The sequence below is a fragment of the Budorcas taxicolor genome, chromosome 17 (assembly GCF_023091745.1).
Source record: "Budorcas taxicolor isolate Tak-1 chromosome 17, Takin1.1, whole genome shotgun sequence".
NCBI lineage: Eukaryota > Metazoa > Chordata > Mammalia > Artiodactyla > Bovidae > Budorcas > Budorcas taxicolor.
In genome coordinates, this window is record NC_068926.1 from 54198055 (window position 1) to 54216651 (window position 18597).

An 18597-nucleotide genomic window follows, 5' to 3' on the forward strand; every position below is an offset into this window, starting at 1 on the left:
AGAATTTTCACATTATAGGTAATAGGAGATTTACTTTTGTTTTGAAGTGATGCATTTAAGTATAATAGGCCAGATTCTCAGTATGGACATTTTTAAAAGAATGTAGTTAAAAGGTTGGAGCAGAAAAATTATTTTATGTAGTAAAAAAAATCTGAAAATTCTTAGTACTAGTGGTGCATAAGAGAAAGTGATTTTTAAAAGCATTCTGTTCTGTTTTAGAAATACCAGAAAATTTTCACATTTGTCTCTTATGTTGAGCAATACTTTTAATGAGCCAGTGCCTCAGGACCTTTACCTCTGCTGTTTCTACTACTTAGAATGCTCTTCCTTGCTTCTTTCTCCTTCTTCTAACATACTCCTGCTACTTCAGTCTTGCTTAAATTATTTTTGAGAAATTTGTCATAACTCACCTCTCTAAAATTCCAACACCCCCCTCCCCACTACTTTTTCTACCTTGGTCCCAACCCAGGTTAAACTCCTGTTATTTATTTTCAGGGCCCCTTCACTGTTTCATAATGTTCACTGTGGTTGTGAACATTAGTTCAGTGTTTATTTTCCCCACTATTTCTTAAGCTTGTTAAGGGCAGGATGTGTATCTTGTTTAGAGTTGTATTCTCAGTGTCTGCCCAGTGCGTATGTAATAGTTAATAAGTGGAAGGCTGCAGTCCATGGGGTCGCTGAGGGTCGGACACGACTGAGTGACTTCACTTTCACTTTTCATTTTGATACATTGGAAAAGGAAATGGCAACCCACTCCAGTGTTCTTGCCTGGAGAATCCCAGGGACGGGATAGCCCGGTGGGCTGCCGTCTATGGGGTTGCACAGAGTCGGACACAACTGAAGTGACTTCGCAGCAGCAGCAGCAGCAGTACTTGATAAATAAATTCCTTTAAGTATTCATTTCATGTGCTTTTCCAAACTCTAGTTGGTATTGTTTAATAATGGGGTCTTTCCATTAGAGTAGTTACAATTATTAGTAGATCAGCAGCTGAATTAAGCAACTATGAGTTCCCACTAATTTGGAGTATTTTTAGCTTTTGAACATTTGGGATGAGTTTCAGATGCTTCTTAGGGTATATGGTCACAGTACCTTTCTTAAATGATAAATGGTAACTGCAAATGTTGACCGTTCTGCTTGGTTATAATAATCCCAGTAGATCCAGGGTCACCAAAATAGTACAGTACATAAGAGATAAAATGATAAAACCATAGCCAGAATTGGTCTTCCACTTTTTTGTTCTTCTTCTTAACTTTTTTAACTTGTATAGGATTGAAGTTGCTGTTTTCCAAATCTTTATTATAAAGCTCACAATGAATGCTTTTATATAAGGATTTACAGTATTTAATGGGTCCAAAAAATCAAAATGTACACAAAGTATTTTAATTGAGCAGTTAGTTTTTCCAAGTTTTTAATAAAACTAAGTTATTGTTCTGTATTTGTGACACACATGTTGGACAGTAGAAAAGAAAATGCTTGTAATACATTGAGGTTATATATAATATTTAGCAACTACTTTTCTACTTATTAAACTACACTTGTGTTCTTTTGCAGTTCAAGCGATATGTCAGTAAACTTCGAAGCAAAAGTACAGTTTTCAAAAAGAAGCATCAAATAATAGCCGAATTTAAAGCTGAATTCGGTCTCTTGCAGAGGACAGAAGAACTTCTTAAGCAACGTCATGAAAATATTCAACATCAACTGGTAATACAGAATTATATTGAGGTTCTAAAAGTACAAATGCCTAGAGGTTTATAAGTTGTAGCTTCATACTGAAGTCATTGTTTTTATTAGAAAAACCATAAAATTATTCATTTTTTCTGGTTAATTATAAAGGTGACCTATAAGCTGATTCATGTACTTTACTGTAACAATGAGTGTTTTTTTATGTGTGCTGGACTTTGGGATAATTAATAGAAGTTGAATTCCAAGTAGCTTTTTCTTTTGGATAGCTAACTAATATAACAAAAGTAATCATACCAGGAGATTGACTGTAATTTATTTATTTATCATGGCCTACTAGGCAGAAATCTACTTCCATGGAGCTGTGGAAAGATATATTCAGGGAAGATTCTATATGGAAGTTTGCCTGCAGGCTTGGTTCCCTATATATTTGTGCCTTGGTTGTCAAAAAAAGTTCAAGCCAGAGAAATCTCTCTAGCAACAAAGCTGTTCTTGTTGTGGGTACCAGTTTCTCTGAGCTTTCTTAATTTGGCTTTTTTTTTTTTCTTTCACCCATGTGGAAATTATGTCATCATATGATGTTGGCTGGCATGCATGCATGCTAAGTTGCTTCAGTCATATCTGACTCTTTGCAACCCCATGGACTGTAGCCTGCCAGGCTTGCTGTCCATGGAATCCTCCAGGCAAGAATACTGAAGTAGGTTGGATGTTGACTTACCAGCAAGCAATAATCTGTTAGAGGTTAACGAAATTTCAACCAGTTGTGGTTAGCTGGCAATATGAACTTTTCTGTCTCATGCTGTTGAATATTGTTTACTTCTAGGGAACTGAAGATTGAACATTTACAGTACATCAAACATAGGTTCTAACAGCAGTAACTTAAAATTGATACGTAGCAACTGTATTATTGCTCACTTCAAAATATTTTCTAATTTTCATTGTGATTTCTTTGACCTATGGTTACTGCTTAAAACCAAACATTTGGGGATTTTCTAGTTACCTTTCTGTTATTGATTTCTAGTTTATTTCTGCTATGACCAAAGAACATACTCTGTGATTTCAGTTCTTTGAAAATTTTGAGTGTTGCATTATGGCCTGGCATGTGGTCTATATTGATCATTGTTCCATGCACAGTTGGAAAGAATATATATTATGTTGAGGATGGTGTTCCATATATGTCAATTCAGTCCAGTATGTTAACCACGATACTCAAATCTTCTGTGTTTCTATTGACATTTTCATCTGCTTTTCCCATCAATTATTGAGAAAGATGTTTTACAATATCTATGATCTTTCTCTTTTTCATTCCATCAGTTTTTGCTGTACATCTTTCCTTAAGCTTAGAAGCAGAGCCTGAGGAGGGAATACTTGGTACAAGTGATTTTCTGAGGGAGGGAGTACCTTCAGAAAAAAGGGAATGAGGGAGACAAGTGGAGCAGTAGAAAAAAGCCAAACAAGGGTGTATTTTTTAATTTTATTTTTAATTAGAGGATAATTGTTTTACAATACTGTGTTGGTTTCTGCCATACATCAACATGAATCAGCCATAGGTATACATATGAAGGGTGTATTCTTGACTGAAAACAGCTTCATTTTGATCCTGTGAGGAACATTTGGGCACAGATTGTACCATGGAGTTGATTCCACCTTGAGGTGAGGGGTCTGGCCTTTTATACTCCCGTATCAGTCAGTCATCAGCTGTGGTAGGGTGATGAGGCCTAGATGAGGCAGCTCCCATTGGGCCAAGGGCATGTTCTGAAGAAGGGGCAGCTGTGAGGCATTAGCAATCAGCACTCTTGCAGCACTCTAGCAGCTTGCAGATGAGGTCTGAGTGGCGCACCAACAACATCCTCTATAACCAGTCCCTTGCACTGAGATCTGCTTGTTTCTCATGTTAAAGTCACTCCATCCTGGTATTTCTTCCATAGGATTACAGTTGGTCAAAATTTCTAGGACAATTTAGGAGAGTTAGTGGGACAAGTTAAAACTCTCTTTGCTGCATTTGGTCCCAAAGACATAACTCATACTCAGTATCTCCTTCCTCTACCATCCATCCTAGATTCCCCACACCTTTAGCTAGTACCTCCAGTGGTCTAGATGACTTACTTGGTGGGATGACTCAGTCCCTTATTCCTCAGAGCTATGAGATTCTAGTAACAATGCCCTTCTCAGGCTGTGGTTGCTAAACCTACCCATTTACTGGTAAAACTGGGCAGGAGAGTACCAAGATATGCCATAATGGATCACATGAATGCCAAATATATTCCTATCTGTCCCCCATTAATAGCAACATCAGTATAGCCTTAAGGTATCCTGCCAGTAAATCACTCCTTTTTTCGCCCACTGGTCTTTAGGCATGAGGAGCCCATGCGACAGGATGGTGGCCAGAGGATTAAGTTTAGAGGGCCTGTCAGTGTGCCTTCTGGTAAAAGCATGCCTATCCTGGAAATTAGAACATTTATACTCACAGAGCCTAAAGTTGTGCCTCTTCTGTTGTGGGCATTCTCAAGTAGGTATATACATGTGATGAAGAGATCTTCACACTTAGTGTTAATTCTTATAGCTTGGTCCACATGCCTTCTCCCCAGACCTCCTTGTCCCTGGTCATTCAGTCTTGCTCTCTTGTTTCCTCCAGGCCCCTGACCAACAAGCTAAGCCATTTGTCACTTCCCAGAGGATACAAGATAATCTGGGGTTTTAAGATTCTCAAGTGAATCTATCCACCTTTCATACTCAGCACACATTCTCTTCCCTATCACAGCCCTGACTTTGACATGGGATATAGTCAGCCTTCTATGAAGTTTTGCCAGGATTAAGTCCTGTCCCTTGTTTTCAGCTTCCTCTGCTCTGTAGCCATAGGAAATGAGGGTTTCTTTAAACCTTCTAAGGAAGTTCTCTGACCTTATTGCTTTGCATTAAATCACTGATTAATGGATTTGAGCCTGTCAGTTGAGCTTAGCAACAGCCACCCAGATTTCATAGTCTTACAGTGACTGTTTATTTATGCTTCTCAAATACCAGCAACATCGCACCAGCTAGTACCTTCCTGTGATAGTTCAGGTCCTCCAAGAAGCATCATCCAGATTGGTTTAAATGTACAAGAGATTTATGAAGGAAGTATTTGTGAAGGGTAGAGGGAGTTGGGCAGGAGGAGGCAGGGAAAGATGTTAGGCTCTAATGCAAGTCTGATATCTATGAAGGAAGAAGGAGGAAGGAAGATTGGGGAGGAAGAACCTCAGGCTATAGGATATTTTAAGGACATTTTGGTTAGGAAGATGGGGAGTTCCTGAGCCAATCACCAGTAAGAGGAGTTCCCTGTCAGGAGGGAATGGGTTAGCCGCTGATAACAGCCTGGGGGAAGCATGGCCTTGGTATGAGCATGATGGTGGAGACAGAGGGCCAGCAGTAATGGCTGTCATCCAGCTTTGTTCCTCTCAGCAAACTCTTGAAGGAGATTCAGGCAATCCATTGTTATGACCACTCTAATTCCTTCCACCTATTTTCTGCCCTAGTTGACAAGTCTTAACAATTGTACTGCTATAACATGCCCAAGACTATTACTCTACTTGCCCCCAATCAGAAGGCCCTCTGCCTCGTTCATCCAGTGAGTGATCCAACCCTAGAAGCCAGGTTTGACCAGGTTCTCTAGAAGCAGAATCTGAAACAAGAATTCTTGTTCTTCTTACATGATTAATTCAGTGAGTGCTCTTAGGAGGAAGGAAGGGAAGGAACCAGGATGAAGCAAAGAGGAAGAAGTAAATTCAGTTGGAGTCCAGTTTCATTCTGATTGCACAAGGAGCTCTGGAGCATAAGTTGCATCACAAAGTTGGTCTCATCTTTAGGCAAGAGGGCTGCCCGCTTTGGGCCCCTGTATCAGTCAGTCATTTGCTGTGGATCCTCTTACCACTCCACTGTGTGACACAGTTCCTATTCAGCCAAGGGTACACCTTGAGGAAGGGACAACTGTAAACCATCAAAATACCAATTCTCACAAGATGTAGGGGCTGGGTACACTGACACAGTAAGCAGATCAGGGCAGAGCACCCACAGTATCCACTGCAGGTATCCTGAGATTAGTCCATATGAATTTATTATAGTTCCCTTCCTATTGGCAGTGTTTGTTTGACATGATAGATAACTCCCTCTTCCTGTAAAATTGTTCTTTACTTGTCTTCTAGCACACTACACTCTCCTTGTTTTTCTTTACTAACACTACTGTTCCTACTCCATGGCTGATTTCTTCCCACTTCTTCAAAGCCTAGATGTCGGAGTCCCCCAGGCCTTGGATCTCTTCTCTGCCCTCAGTCCCTTGGTGATCTTATTCTCTCATGGCTTTAAAGACATTGTCTGTGCAGACAACTCACAAATTTGTATCTCCAGCCTAGATCGCTTCTCAAATTCCAATCTTGTGCATGTAACATCTTGAACTGTCTATTGGATTTCTACTAGAGAGTATAGATTTTTTTTCAACACGTCCAAACTTAAAATTCTGACCTTCACTACTCCCTCACCTGTCCTCCTGAGTCTTCCTCATCTCAACAAATAGCAACTCCATTCTCTCAGTTCTTCAGGCCAAAACCCCCTGGAGTCATCTTTACCCCTCACTTTCCTTCACATCCTAACCTGTCATAATATCTTCTGGGAGGGACTTCCCTGGCAGTCCAGTGGTTGAGAATTCACATGTCAATGCAGGGAACTTGGATTCAATCCCTGGTCTGGGAACTAAGATCCCACATGCCACAGAGCAGCTAAGCCCATGTGCCACAACTACTGAGTTCGAGCTCTAGAGCCTGCGAGCCGTAACTACTGAGCCTTTGTGCTGCAGCTGCTGAAGCCCACATGCCGTAGAACCTGTGCTTCACAATAAGAGAAGCCCGCATACCACAACTGGAGAGTAGCCCCGGCTTGCCGCAACTTAGAGAAAGCCCAGGCGCAGCAACAAAGACCCAGTGCAGCCAGAAATTATATGTTTATATGTATATACACACACGTCTTGTTGGATCTATCTTCAAAATATATACAGAACCACTTCTCATCACCTCTGTTGCCCTCATATGCTTCATACTACCATCATCTCTAACTTGAATTATTGGAATTGTCTTCTGACTGATTTCTCTGCCCCTCCCCTTGTCCCTCTATAGATTGATCTCAGTCAGCATAGATGTTAAAGTTTTCACTAAAAAACTCCTTTACTCTGAACCTTCTAACAAGTCTCCCTTTCTATTTAAAGTCCAAGCTCTTTCACTGGCCTAAAACACAACACTATAATTTATCATCAAAATTAGGACACTTTTCAGAATGCAAAGGACAATAGATGTAAACTGATACTGTCTCAGCTAACCAGCTAAGTCCTATATGATCCCTCCCCTATCTCCACCTCTGTTTTAAGCTCCCCCCCCCCCCACCCCCGCCAACCCATCTAGTTGTTTATTGAAAGGGCCAAGCATGCTCCTGTGCTGGGCTGTTCTCAGTTGTGTCCAAGATTTTAGTCCCCCGGTCCCCAGGACTGTGACCCCAAGGACTGTAGTTCACCAGGCTCCTCTGTCTGGGGGATTTCCCAGGCAAGTATACTGGAGTAGATTGCCATTTCCTACTCCAGGGGATCTTCCCAACCCAGGGATTGAACCTATGTCTCCTGCATTGGCAGGCGGATTCTTTACCGCTGTGCTACCTGGGAAGTCCCCAAGTACGTACCTACCTCATGTCTTTTGCTCTTGTTGATCCCCTGGGTATCTCTATGACTTGCTCCCTCACTTTCTTCAGAGCTTCACTTAGGTGTCATCTTCTCAGGGAGACCTTATCTAACCCCCTTGTTACTTAAGATTCCAACCCTACTCTTCCCTCACACTGTATATATTTTAGTTGTTTACCTATTGCCCATTTGCTCTCACTAGAAGTTAGCTCTGTGAGGGAAGGGATTTTTTTCCCTGGTTTTTTCTTTTTTTCATTGCAGTATATCTGGTGCCTAGAACTGTGTTCTTGTTCAGTTTCTAAGCTGTGTCTTGCTCATTGACTGCAGAACACCAGGCTTCCCTGTCCTTCACTTTCTCCCAAAGCTTCCTCAGGTTCATCTCCATTGAGTCAGTGATGCTATCTAACCATCCATTCTCTGCCACCCCCATCTCCTTTTGTCTTCAGTCTTTCCCAGCATCAGAGTCTTTTCCAATGAGTCAGCTCTTTGCATCAGGTGGCTAAAGTATTAGAGCTTTAGCTTCAGCATCAGTCCATCCAGTGAATATTCAAGGTTGATTTCCTTTAGGATTGACTGGTTTGATCTCCTTGCAGGCCAAGGACTCTTAAGAGTCTTCTTCAGCACCACAATTCGAAAGCATCAATTCTTTGGCACTCAGCCTTCTTTAGGTTCAACTCTCACATTCATACATGACTACTGGAAAAATCATAGCTTTGACTCTATGGACCTTTGTTGGCAAAGTGATGTCTCTGCTTTTTCATTCGCTGCCTAGGTCTGTCATAGGTTTCCTTCCAAGGAGCAAACGCCTTTTAATTTTACAGCTGCAGTCACCATCCACAGTGATTCAAGAGCATAAGAAAATAAAATCTGTCACTGCTTCCACTTTTTCCCTTTCTATTTGCCGTGAAGTGATGGACCAGATGCCATTATCTGTGTTTTTTGAATGTTGAGTTTTAAGCCAGCTTTTTCTACTCTCCTCTTTTGCCCTCATCAAGAGACTGTTTAGTTCTTCTGAAGAGCCTAGAACTATACTTGGCACATTAATAAATACTAGATAAGTGAGCAAATATGTACATTTTTTCACTTGAGATCATTCATTCACCGAATATTTAATGAGTGCGTCCTGTGTTTTAGCTTCTATGCCAAGTACATAGCATTATGCTGAAGTCTAAAATTATAATTACTTCCTATGTCCCTGAAAATACTATAGTAAAATTTAGTATAAGTTTATAAAATATAAAGGAATATAATTATTGTTGAAGTCAGTGAAGATTGTTGACTAAATTCCTTTATTTTACTTACAACTTTATTGTTATGTATTAAATCTATATACTTCTTATGGAATCATCAAGGTTAGACATCAATTTTGTGGACTCTTGTTTTTTACGCCTATTTTTATTCTTTACTTTCAGCAAACTATTGAGGAGAAAAGGGGTATATCTGGATATAGTTATACCCAAGAAGAACTAGAACGAGTGTCTGCTCTGAAGAGTGAAGTTGATGAAATGAAAGGACGGACACTGGATGACATGTCTGAAATGGTGATTACACAGGCTTTGTTTTACACACAGGCTCTAAGGCAGATATTTTTGTGTTTGTTCTGTTTTTAGTGCAACATTCAGATTTTCATTTCTGTGTATTGCTTTCGTTATATTCTTTCATCTGTCTTTATCACTCTCTTTAAAATTTTTCCATTCTTAGGAGGTTGTTCAATTTGTAATACTTTACACGTTTTGTGATTTTTGAAGTGTGTATAAGTTACACAGCATTAAAGAAATATTTAAGATAAAAAAATAAGTTTTTCCAAATTATGCTACTTAATTCAGTTATTTCATTTTTGTGTATGTCCTTAGTTTCTTGCCATGTTCAGGACTGCTATTCAACCAGAATGCACAGACAGAGCTTCATCAGACTTTAAAATGTTTAAATCTTTCATTATTTATTGGTAAATAGCTGCTGCCCCACACTCTCAGAGTACCTACCTCTACCTATCTTGTCCACATTGTTCCCAAAGCCCTCTGGATTTCACAACATCCTAACTCCTAAAAAGATTAACATTTTGCACAGCAGATGCCTCCAAGACCTGATTCATCTCTATGGCTGGTGTCCATTGTGATTGGTCATTGCTATACCTTTTGGGTTATTAAGTAGTTTGACTATCAATTCATCCATGTTTATGTGCATTTTATATAACCTACATAATTTATATACTTTTTATATTTAATACAGAGTTGTATATCAGCAACTTTGTAATTTGTTTTATCTTTCAGCTAGATTATAAATATTTCCACATAATGGTTTGCAGTCTTAATAATTGACATTTTGAATAGTTAAATCATATTCTGTCTTACTGAGAAGTCAATACTTATTAAATGACTTCCCTTTGGTTGGCATTGAAATAATTTATAGTTGTATTCACTTATATAAATACTTCAGTAAATGTCTTTGTACATATAGTATTTTTGTTCTTTTGAATTCTTTGTTAGATTCATATATTTTATTTAAATGGCAGGTAAAAAAACTAAACTCCCTGGTATCCGAAAAGAAGTCAGCTCTAGCTCCAATTATAAAAGAACTACGACAATTGCGTCAGAAATGCCAAGTAAGATAATTTAGTTTTGTGATACTTTTAATACTCTCTCTTGTTCAAATGTATTAGTTAAAATCCTAGATATTTCACTTGGATAATTCCTGGCAAACAAATCATTATTTTTATATGATTCTGTGAAAAAGAATAATAACGTGACCATCAATGGTTTTTGTTTAATTTATGTTGTTTTGTCATAAATTTTTGTGCTGGGAGGAGAAGGAGAAGGAGTTTAAGCTACAGTCAAAAGTGTAGCCAAATGAGATTTGTGCTTTAAATAATGTTCATGTCAGAGCTATAAATATGAAGTCACATTCTTCAGTGGCCAGGTGAAAGTTCAGATTGTGCCAACAAGTGGTGACAAGTTAATGTTAGATTAATGAACTTGCTTTGCTGGGGAGCAGGATGGGAGGCAAATCATGATAACTTATGCTTAAGTGATGAAATACAGTTACTTGGAAGCTAATTCTAGACACTGCTTTAAAGATAAACTGTAAGAAGGTAAATGCCCAGATCAGGTGGCCTTCACCATTTGACATTAACAATGGTTATTTTCTCATTCTCCATGTAGTAATTTTAGGTTTGAATGTGAGCGGTACTGCATGTACCTAAGGATAAACTATAAAACTCTTCATAAATGCTATCCATCAGAGACAAGAGAAGCACAGTGAGAGATCACATGGACCTTGAAATCAGATAGACATTGTTTCCTTTTTTATAGAAAATGCCATGGAGTCTGAGACAGGTTTCAGTTCAGTTCAGTCACTCAGTTGTGTCCAACTCCTTGCGACCCCATGGACTGCAGCATACCAGGCCTCCCTGTCCATCATCAACTCCTGGAGTTTACTCAAACTCATGTGCATTGAGTCAGTAATGCCATCCAACCATCTCATCCTCTGTCGTCCCCTTCTCCTCCTGCCCTCAGTCTTTCCCAGCATCAGGGTCTTTTCTAATGAGTCAGTTCTTCGCATCAGGTGGCCCAAGTATTGCAGTTTCAGCTTCAGCATCAGTCCTTCCAATGAATATTCAGGACTGATTTCCTTTAGGATGGACTGGTTGGAGTCCCTTGCAGTCCAAGGGACTCTCAAGAGTCTTCTCCAGCACCACAGTTCAAAAGCATGAATTCTTTGGCGCTCAGCTTTCTTTACAGTCCAACTCTCTGGTGACAGGTTTAGTGACTTGTCCAAATAGAGAAGGAAATGAGAGAGTTGGAGCTTCACTCTAGCATCTCTAGCATATTTTACATCTTCTGCTTATTTCTGGAACTCTGGAGGCAGAGTTCCATAGAATAGCAAGGAGAAATAAGAAAGCCTTCCTCAGTGATCAATGCAAAGAAATAGAGGAAAAGAACAGAATGGGAAAGATTAGCGATCTCTTCAAGAAAATTAGAGATACCAAGGGAACATTTCATGCAAAGATAGGCTCAATAAAGGACAGAAATGGTATGGACCTAACAGAAGCAGAAGATATTAAGAAGAGGTGGCAAGAATACACAGAAGAACTGTACAAAAAAGATCTTCACGACCCAGATAATCACGATGGTGTGATCACTCACCTAGAGCCAGACATCCTGGAATGTGAAGTCAAGTGGGCCTTAGAAAGCATCACTATGAACAAAGCTAGTGGAGGTGATGGAATTCCAGTTGAGCTATTTCAGATCCTGAAAGATGATGCTGTGAAAGTGCTACACTCAATCTGCCAGCAAATTTAGAAAACTCAGCAGTGGCCACAGGACTGGAAAAGGTCAGTTTTCATTCCAATCCCAAAGAAAGGCAATGCCAAAGAATGCTCAAACTACCGCACAATTGCACTCATCTCACACGCTAGTAAAGTAATGCTCAAAATTCTCCAAGTCAGGCTTCAGCAGTACGTGAACCATGAACTTCCAGATGTTCAAGCTGGTCTTAGAAAAGGCAGAGGAACCAGAGATCAAATTGCCAACATCTGCTGGATCATGGGAAAAGCAAGAGAGTTCCAGGAAAACATCTATTTCTGCTTTATTGACTGTGCCAAAGCCTTTGACTGTGTGGATCACAACAAACTGTGGAAAATTGTGAAAGAGATGGGAATACCAGACCACCTGACCTGCCTCTTGAGAAACCTGTATCCAGGTCAGGAAGCAACAGGTAGAACTGGACATGGAACAACAGACTGGTTCCAAATAGGAAAAGGAGAATGTCAAGGCTGTATATTGTCACCCTGCTTATTTAACTTCTACGCAGAGTGCATCATGAGAAACGCTGGGCTGGATGAAGCACAAGCTGGAATCAAGATTGCTAGGAGAAATATCAATAACCTCAGATATACAGATGACACCACCCTTATGGCAGAAAGTGAAGAGGAACTAAAGCCTCTTGATGAAAGTGAAAGAGGAGAGTGAAAAATTTGGCTTAAAGCTCAACATTCAGAGAACTAAGATCATGGCATCCGGTCCCATCACTTCATGGGAAACAGATGGGGAAAAAGTGGAAACAGTGTCAGACTTTATTTTGGGGGGCTCCAAAATCACTGCAGATGGTGACTGCAGCCATGAAATTCAAAGACGCTTACTCCTTGGAAGGAAAGTTATGATCAACCTAGATAGCATATTCAAAAGCAGAGATATTACCTTGCCAACACAGGTCCATCTGTCTAGTCAAGGCTATGGTTTTTCCAGTGGTCATGTATGGATGTGAGAGTTGGACTGTGAAGAAAGCTGAGTGCTGAAGAATTGGTGCTTTTGAACTGTGGTGTTGGAGAAGACTCTTGAGAGTCCCTTGGACTGCAAGGAGATCCAACCAGTCCATCCTAAAGGAGATCAGTCCTGAGTGTTCATTGGAAGGACTGATGCTGAAGCTGAAACTCCAATACTTTGGTCATCTCAAGCGAACAGTTGACTCATTGGAAAAGACCCCTGATGCTGGGAGGGATTGGGGGCAGGAGGAGAAGGGGACGACAGAGAATGAGATGGCTGGATGGCATCACCGACTCGATGGACATGGGTTTGGGTGGACTCCGGGAGTTGGTGATGGACAGGGAGGCCTGGCGTGCTGCAGTTCATGGGGTTGCAAAGAGTCGAACATGACTGAGCGACTGAAATGAACTGAGGCAGTATGCCTATAGTTCTTTCATTAAATCCATTTACATTTTGAATGGAGAGAGTTATTGAAAGAGCATTTAGTTCATTAAAGGAAATGCTTCCTGGGTAGCTCAAATTGTCAAGAATTCGCCTGCAGTGTGGGAGACCTGGGTTCAATCCTGGGTGAAGAGGATCCCCTGGAGAATGATTGGCAACCCACTCTCGCATTCTTGCTTGGGAAATCCCACGGATAAAGAACTACAGTCCATGGGGTCACAAAGAGTTGGACAGGACTGAGCAACAAACACACACACACACACACACACACAAAGGAAATGCACACACACACACACACACAAAGGAAATGCACTGTTATGGAAATCCAAAGATCAAAACTATAGTCTGTCTGGAGCAGTTGGAGGTACTACTGCCTGAGCATTTGTGTTCACAGGGAAGCTTCAGGGACTTTAGTGGGAACTTGTGGATAATATCAATGTATGTGATAATAAGAGGGTTTCTCAGGTGGCGCAGCATTAAAGCATCTGCCTGCCTATGTAGGAGACGCGGGTTTGACCCCTAGTCAGAAAGATCCCCTGGAGAAGGAAATGGTAACCCACTCCAGTGTTCTTGCCTAAAAATCTCATGGACAGAGGAGCCTGGTGGACTATAGGAGCCTGGTGGACTATAGTCCAGGAGGTTGCAAAGGGGTCGGACACTACCTGGTGACTGAACAGCAGCAACAACAGCAGGAGTGATAATAAGAGCGTTTATCAAGTGCTTTCTGTGTGCCAGGCACTATTACGTTTTTCATTCAGGCCGCATAACCACCCAGTTAGATAAACCACCCTTTACACAAAGAAGCAGATAAAAGCACACAGGGTAAAGGACTTGCCCAAGATCACACAGCTGGTACATAGCAGAGCAAAGTTCTAAAGAAAGGGAACCCTCTTACACTGTTGGTGGGAATGCAAATTAGGACAGCCACTATGGAGAACGCATGGAGATTCCTTAAAAAACTGGAATTAGAACTGCCATATGACCCAGCAATCCCACTACTGGGAATACACACTGAGGAAACCAGAACTGAAAGAGACATGTATATCCCAGTGTTCATTGCAGCACTGATTACAATAGCTAGGACTTGGAAGCAACCTAGATGTCCATCAGCAGACAAATGGATAAGAAAGCTGTGGTACATATACACCATGGAATATTACTCAGCCAGTAAAAAGAATACATTTAAATCAGTTCTAATGAGGTGGATGAAACTGGAGCCTATTATACAGAGTGAAGTAAACTGGAAAGAAAAACACCAATACAGTATACTAACGCATATATATGGACTTTAGATGGATGGTAATGATAACTCTATATGCAGGACAGCAAAAGAGACACAGATGCATAGAACACTCGTTTGGACTCTGTAGGAGAGGGCGAGGGTGGGATCATTTGGGAGAATGGCATTGAAACATGTATATTATCATATGTGAAATGAATCGCCAGTCCATGTTTGATGCATGAGACAGGATGCTCGGGACTGGTGCACTGGGATGACCCAGAGGGATGGGATGGGGAGGGAGATGGGAGGGGGGTTCAGGATGGGGAACACATGTACACCCATGGCGGATTCATGTCAATGTATGGCAAAACCACTACAGTGTTGTAAAGTAATTCACCTCCAATTAAAATAAATATATTTTTTTAAAAAAGAACTCATACTACACCAGAACATGACTCACTTCATATTGGCTTCTCACTGTTCCTGCCACAGCATGTGTCTACCCGTGTGCTGTGTTTTTTCTCCGTTTTTTAGTTTCTCCTCATTCTTTGGATTGGCATAGTTGTAACCTTAGCTTGCTTATGGCTCCTCAATGTTCACATCTCACACTGTAGCCTTTCTCTACATATGTGTTGAAGTTGTAAACTTATAATTCCCATTTTCTCTGCATTTTCTAATTTAAATTCCTGGTGCAGTGCCTCTCTTTGGAGAGCAGTTTTCCATGCCAGACCAACTCAGAGATTACTGCTATCCTCAGGTCAGATCAAGGATCCATCCTTAGTTGAACCAGCTATGCTTGTGGGTAAGGATCAGAAGAAAGGAGGGTAATATGGAACTAAGTATAGCTGCCTAGAGAATTTTCCTTCTGGAGAAGCTACAGAATCAGGCAGACCCTAAATAACCTTAGGTAGATGACTTCATCTCTATATTGTGTCCGCACCTATAAACCAATCCCTTCTTAAGAGTGGTAATAAAATTATGAAATAACACATGTAAGGTACTTTGCAATCAGTTCAGTTCAGTTGCTCAATCGTGTCTGACTCTTTGTGACCCCGTTAATTGCAGCACGCCAGGCCTCCCTGTCCATTACCAACTCCCGGAGTTCACCCAAATCCATGTCCATCGAGTTGGTGATGCCATCCAGCCATCTTATCCTCTGTCGTCCCCTTCTCCTCCGGCCCCCAATCCCTCCCAGCATCAGGGTCTTTTCCAATGAGTCAACTCTTCGCATGACGTGGCCAACATATTGGAATTTCAGCTTTAGCATCAGTCCTTCCAAAGAACACCCAGGACTGATCTCCTTTAGGATGGACTGGTTGGATCTCCTTGCAGTCCAAGGGACTCTCAAGAGTCTTCTCCAACACCACAGTTCAAAAGCACCAATTCTTCGGCGCTCAGCTTTCTTCACAGTCCAACTCGCATCCATACATGACCACTGGAAAAACCATAGCCTAGACTAGATGGACCTTCGTTGGCAAAGTAATATCTCTGCTTTTGAATATGCTATCTAGGTTGGTCATAACTTTCCTTCCAAGGAGTAAGCGTCTTTGAATTTCATGGCTGCAGTCACCATCTGCAGTGATTTTGGAGCCCCCAAAAATAAAGTCTGACACTGTTTCCACTGTTTCTCCATCTATTTCCCATGAAATGATGGGACCAGATACCATGATCTTAGTTCTCTGAATGTTGAGCTTTAAGCCAAATTTTTCACTCTCCTCTCACTTTCATCAAGAGGCTTTAGTTCCTCTTCACTTTCTGCCATAAGGGTGGTATCATCTGTATATCTGAGGTTATTGATATTTCTCCTAGCAATCTTGATTCCAACTTGTGCTTCATCCAGCCCAGCGTTTCTCATGATGCACTCTGCGTAGAAGTTAAATAAGCAGGGTGACAATATACAGCCTTGACATTCTCCTTTTCCTATTTGGAACCAGTCTGTTGTTCCATGTCCAGTTCTAACTGTTGCTTCCTGACCTGGATACAGGTTTCTCAAGAGGCAGGTCAGGTGGTCTGGTATTCCCATCTCTTTCACAATTTTCCACAGTTTGTTGTGATCCACACAGTCAAAGGCTTTGGCACAGTCAATAAAGCAGAAATAGATGTTTTCCTGGAACTCTCTTGCTTTTCCCATGATCCAGCAGATGTTGGCAATTTGATCTCTGGTTCCTCTGCCTTTTCTAAGACCAGCTTGAACATCTGGAAGTTCATGGTTCATGTATTGCTGAAGCCTGGCTTGCAGAATTTTGAGCATTTTTTACTAGTGTGTGAGATGAGTGCAATTGTGCGGTAGTTTGAGCATTCTTTGGCATTGCCTTTCTTTGGGATTGGAATGAAAACTGACCTTTTCCAGTCCTGTGGCCACTGCTGAGTTTTCCAAATTTGCTGGCATATTGAGTGCAGCACTTTCACAGCATCATCTTTCAGGATCTGAAATAGCTCAACTGGAATTCCATCACCTCCACTAGCTTTGTTTGTGGCGATGCTTTAGCAATAGCAATGACTAATACATAAAAACTGTTTTAAAAAGTTATTTATCATTATAACTATTAGCAATAGTTTTAAAGGAAGGAATACTATTGCCTTTCAAAAAAATTGATTTTCTCAGTAAAACCATATACTAGATTAAATTCTATAAAGTCATTTATTATAAAATATAACCAAAATCTGAAATTCATTTTTATGTGTTTTAACTGGATTTCTCTGTATGTCAAGTACTTCCTGCCTGTTCCATTTCAAAGAAATATAGCTATCTCACCACCATTCCCAGATAATACAGTTCTTCAGTTCTTAACATATTCATCAAATCAAAGGGGCACCGAAGTCCTGTAAGCTTTTCATCTCTGTCTTCTGCCATGTTGAAAAGTAATGGGGACAGTTTCAATTTTAGAAGATGGAAAGAGTTCTGTAGATAGATAGTGGTGATGGTTGTACAGCAGTGTGAATATATTTAATGCCACTGAACTGTGCACTTAAAAAGGGGTTAAGTGGGACATCCTTGGTGGTCCAGTAGATAAGACTCTGCCTTCCAATGCATGGGTGTGGGTTCAATCCCTGGTCGAGGAACTAAGATCCCACACGTGGCAGGGCAGCTAAGCCCGTGCACCACAACTAGAGAGGAGTCAGCTTGTCACAGCTGAGACCTAACACAGCCCCAGAATAATAAATAAGTATTTTTATTTATTCTGATTATTTTTATTTTATGAGTATTTTACCACAGTTTTAAAAGTCTGGAAAAAAGAAAAGAGTATAGAACTTGCCCACGTTTTTATCAACCATTTGGTTTTTTTAAATGTTTGAGTTCAATGACCTTATTGAGTCCCTAATGTTCATCTTGTTTATCTCCATATGTCAATTCCTACATCCCTGTATAGTTTATTTTTACCCAGAAACCTTTTGTAATGAAAAGTATACTGAAAAAAAAGCTACTTTATTGACTTTGAGCTATTTCCAAATAGTAACTGAAATTCTTAATTGTTCTCTAGTTTGAATGGTATTTATTTTTAACTTGTATAAGTATATCTAACACTTGAAACTACATGGATGTATTATCATTTTTTTAATAATTTAATTTCTTTCTTTATAGCTGTGCTGGGTCTTCGTTGTGAACTGGCTTTCTCCAGTTGTGGTGGGAGGGCTTCTCATTGTGGTGGCTCCTCTTGCTGCCGAGCACCGGCTCTAGGGAGCACAGGTTTCAGTAGCTGCAGCTTGTGGGTTCAGCAATTGTGACTCCCAGGCTCTAGAGCACAGGCTCAACAGTTGTGACGCACGTGCTTAGTTGCTCTGCGGCAAGTGGGATCTTCCTGGATCAGGAATTGAACCTGTGTCTCCTGTATTGGTAGGCAAATTCTTTACCACTGAGATACCAGGGAAGCCCCTCTCATATTGTTAAAGTGCAGGAGTACTTAAAAAATACTTTACACTTCTTGTTTTAATGGACAACTCTCAAAATTTAGGAAAGTTTACAGTGAAGTATTAATACAGTTCCCTTCTTTTGTATTTGCGTTTTGTTATAAATTGAATATTCATAATCATTTGAAAATTGGAGCGTCACAACTTAAGATGTACAACTTATATTTATCTAAATCTTTTATAATTATCTGGAATTAGCTAGCATCTTGAAGTTTCATGTTTGTTTTTTAGAAGCTGTTCCTTAAATTATATGTAATTAAATGGCATAATACATGTAATTGCTAAAGCTAAAATACTTGTTTTAGAGTATATAATATGGTAATTATTGATTTCACTGAAATATTTCTTATTGATTGTTTTTTCTTATAGAAGTAAAACCATGCTCTTGGCA

The 18597-nt window shown here is 40.3% G+C and overlaps 1 protein-coding gene across 1 annotated transcript in view; it reads left to right on the plus strand.

The window, feature by feature from the left end:
* Window positions 1–18597, plus strand: part of IFT81 (intraflagellar transport 81) — a 96343-nt gene that overhangs the window by 61744 nt on the left and 16002 nt on the right. Inside the window, exons 12-14 of the mRNA XM_052654663.1 lie at window positions 1553–1702; window positions 8786–8914; window positions 9886–9975. Coding sequence (XP_052510623.1) covers window positions 1553–1702; window positions 8786–8914; window positions 9886–9975 — 369 coding nt within the window. The remainder of the gene's footprint in view (window positions 1–1552; window positions 1703–8785; window positions 8915–9885; window positions 9976–18597) is intronic.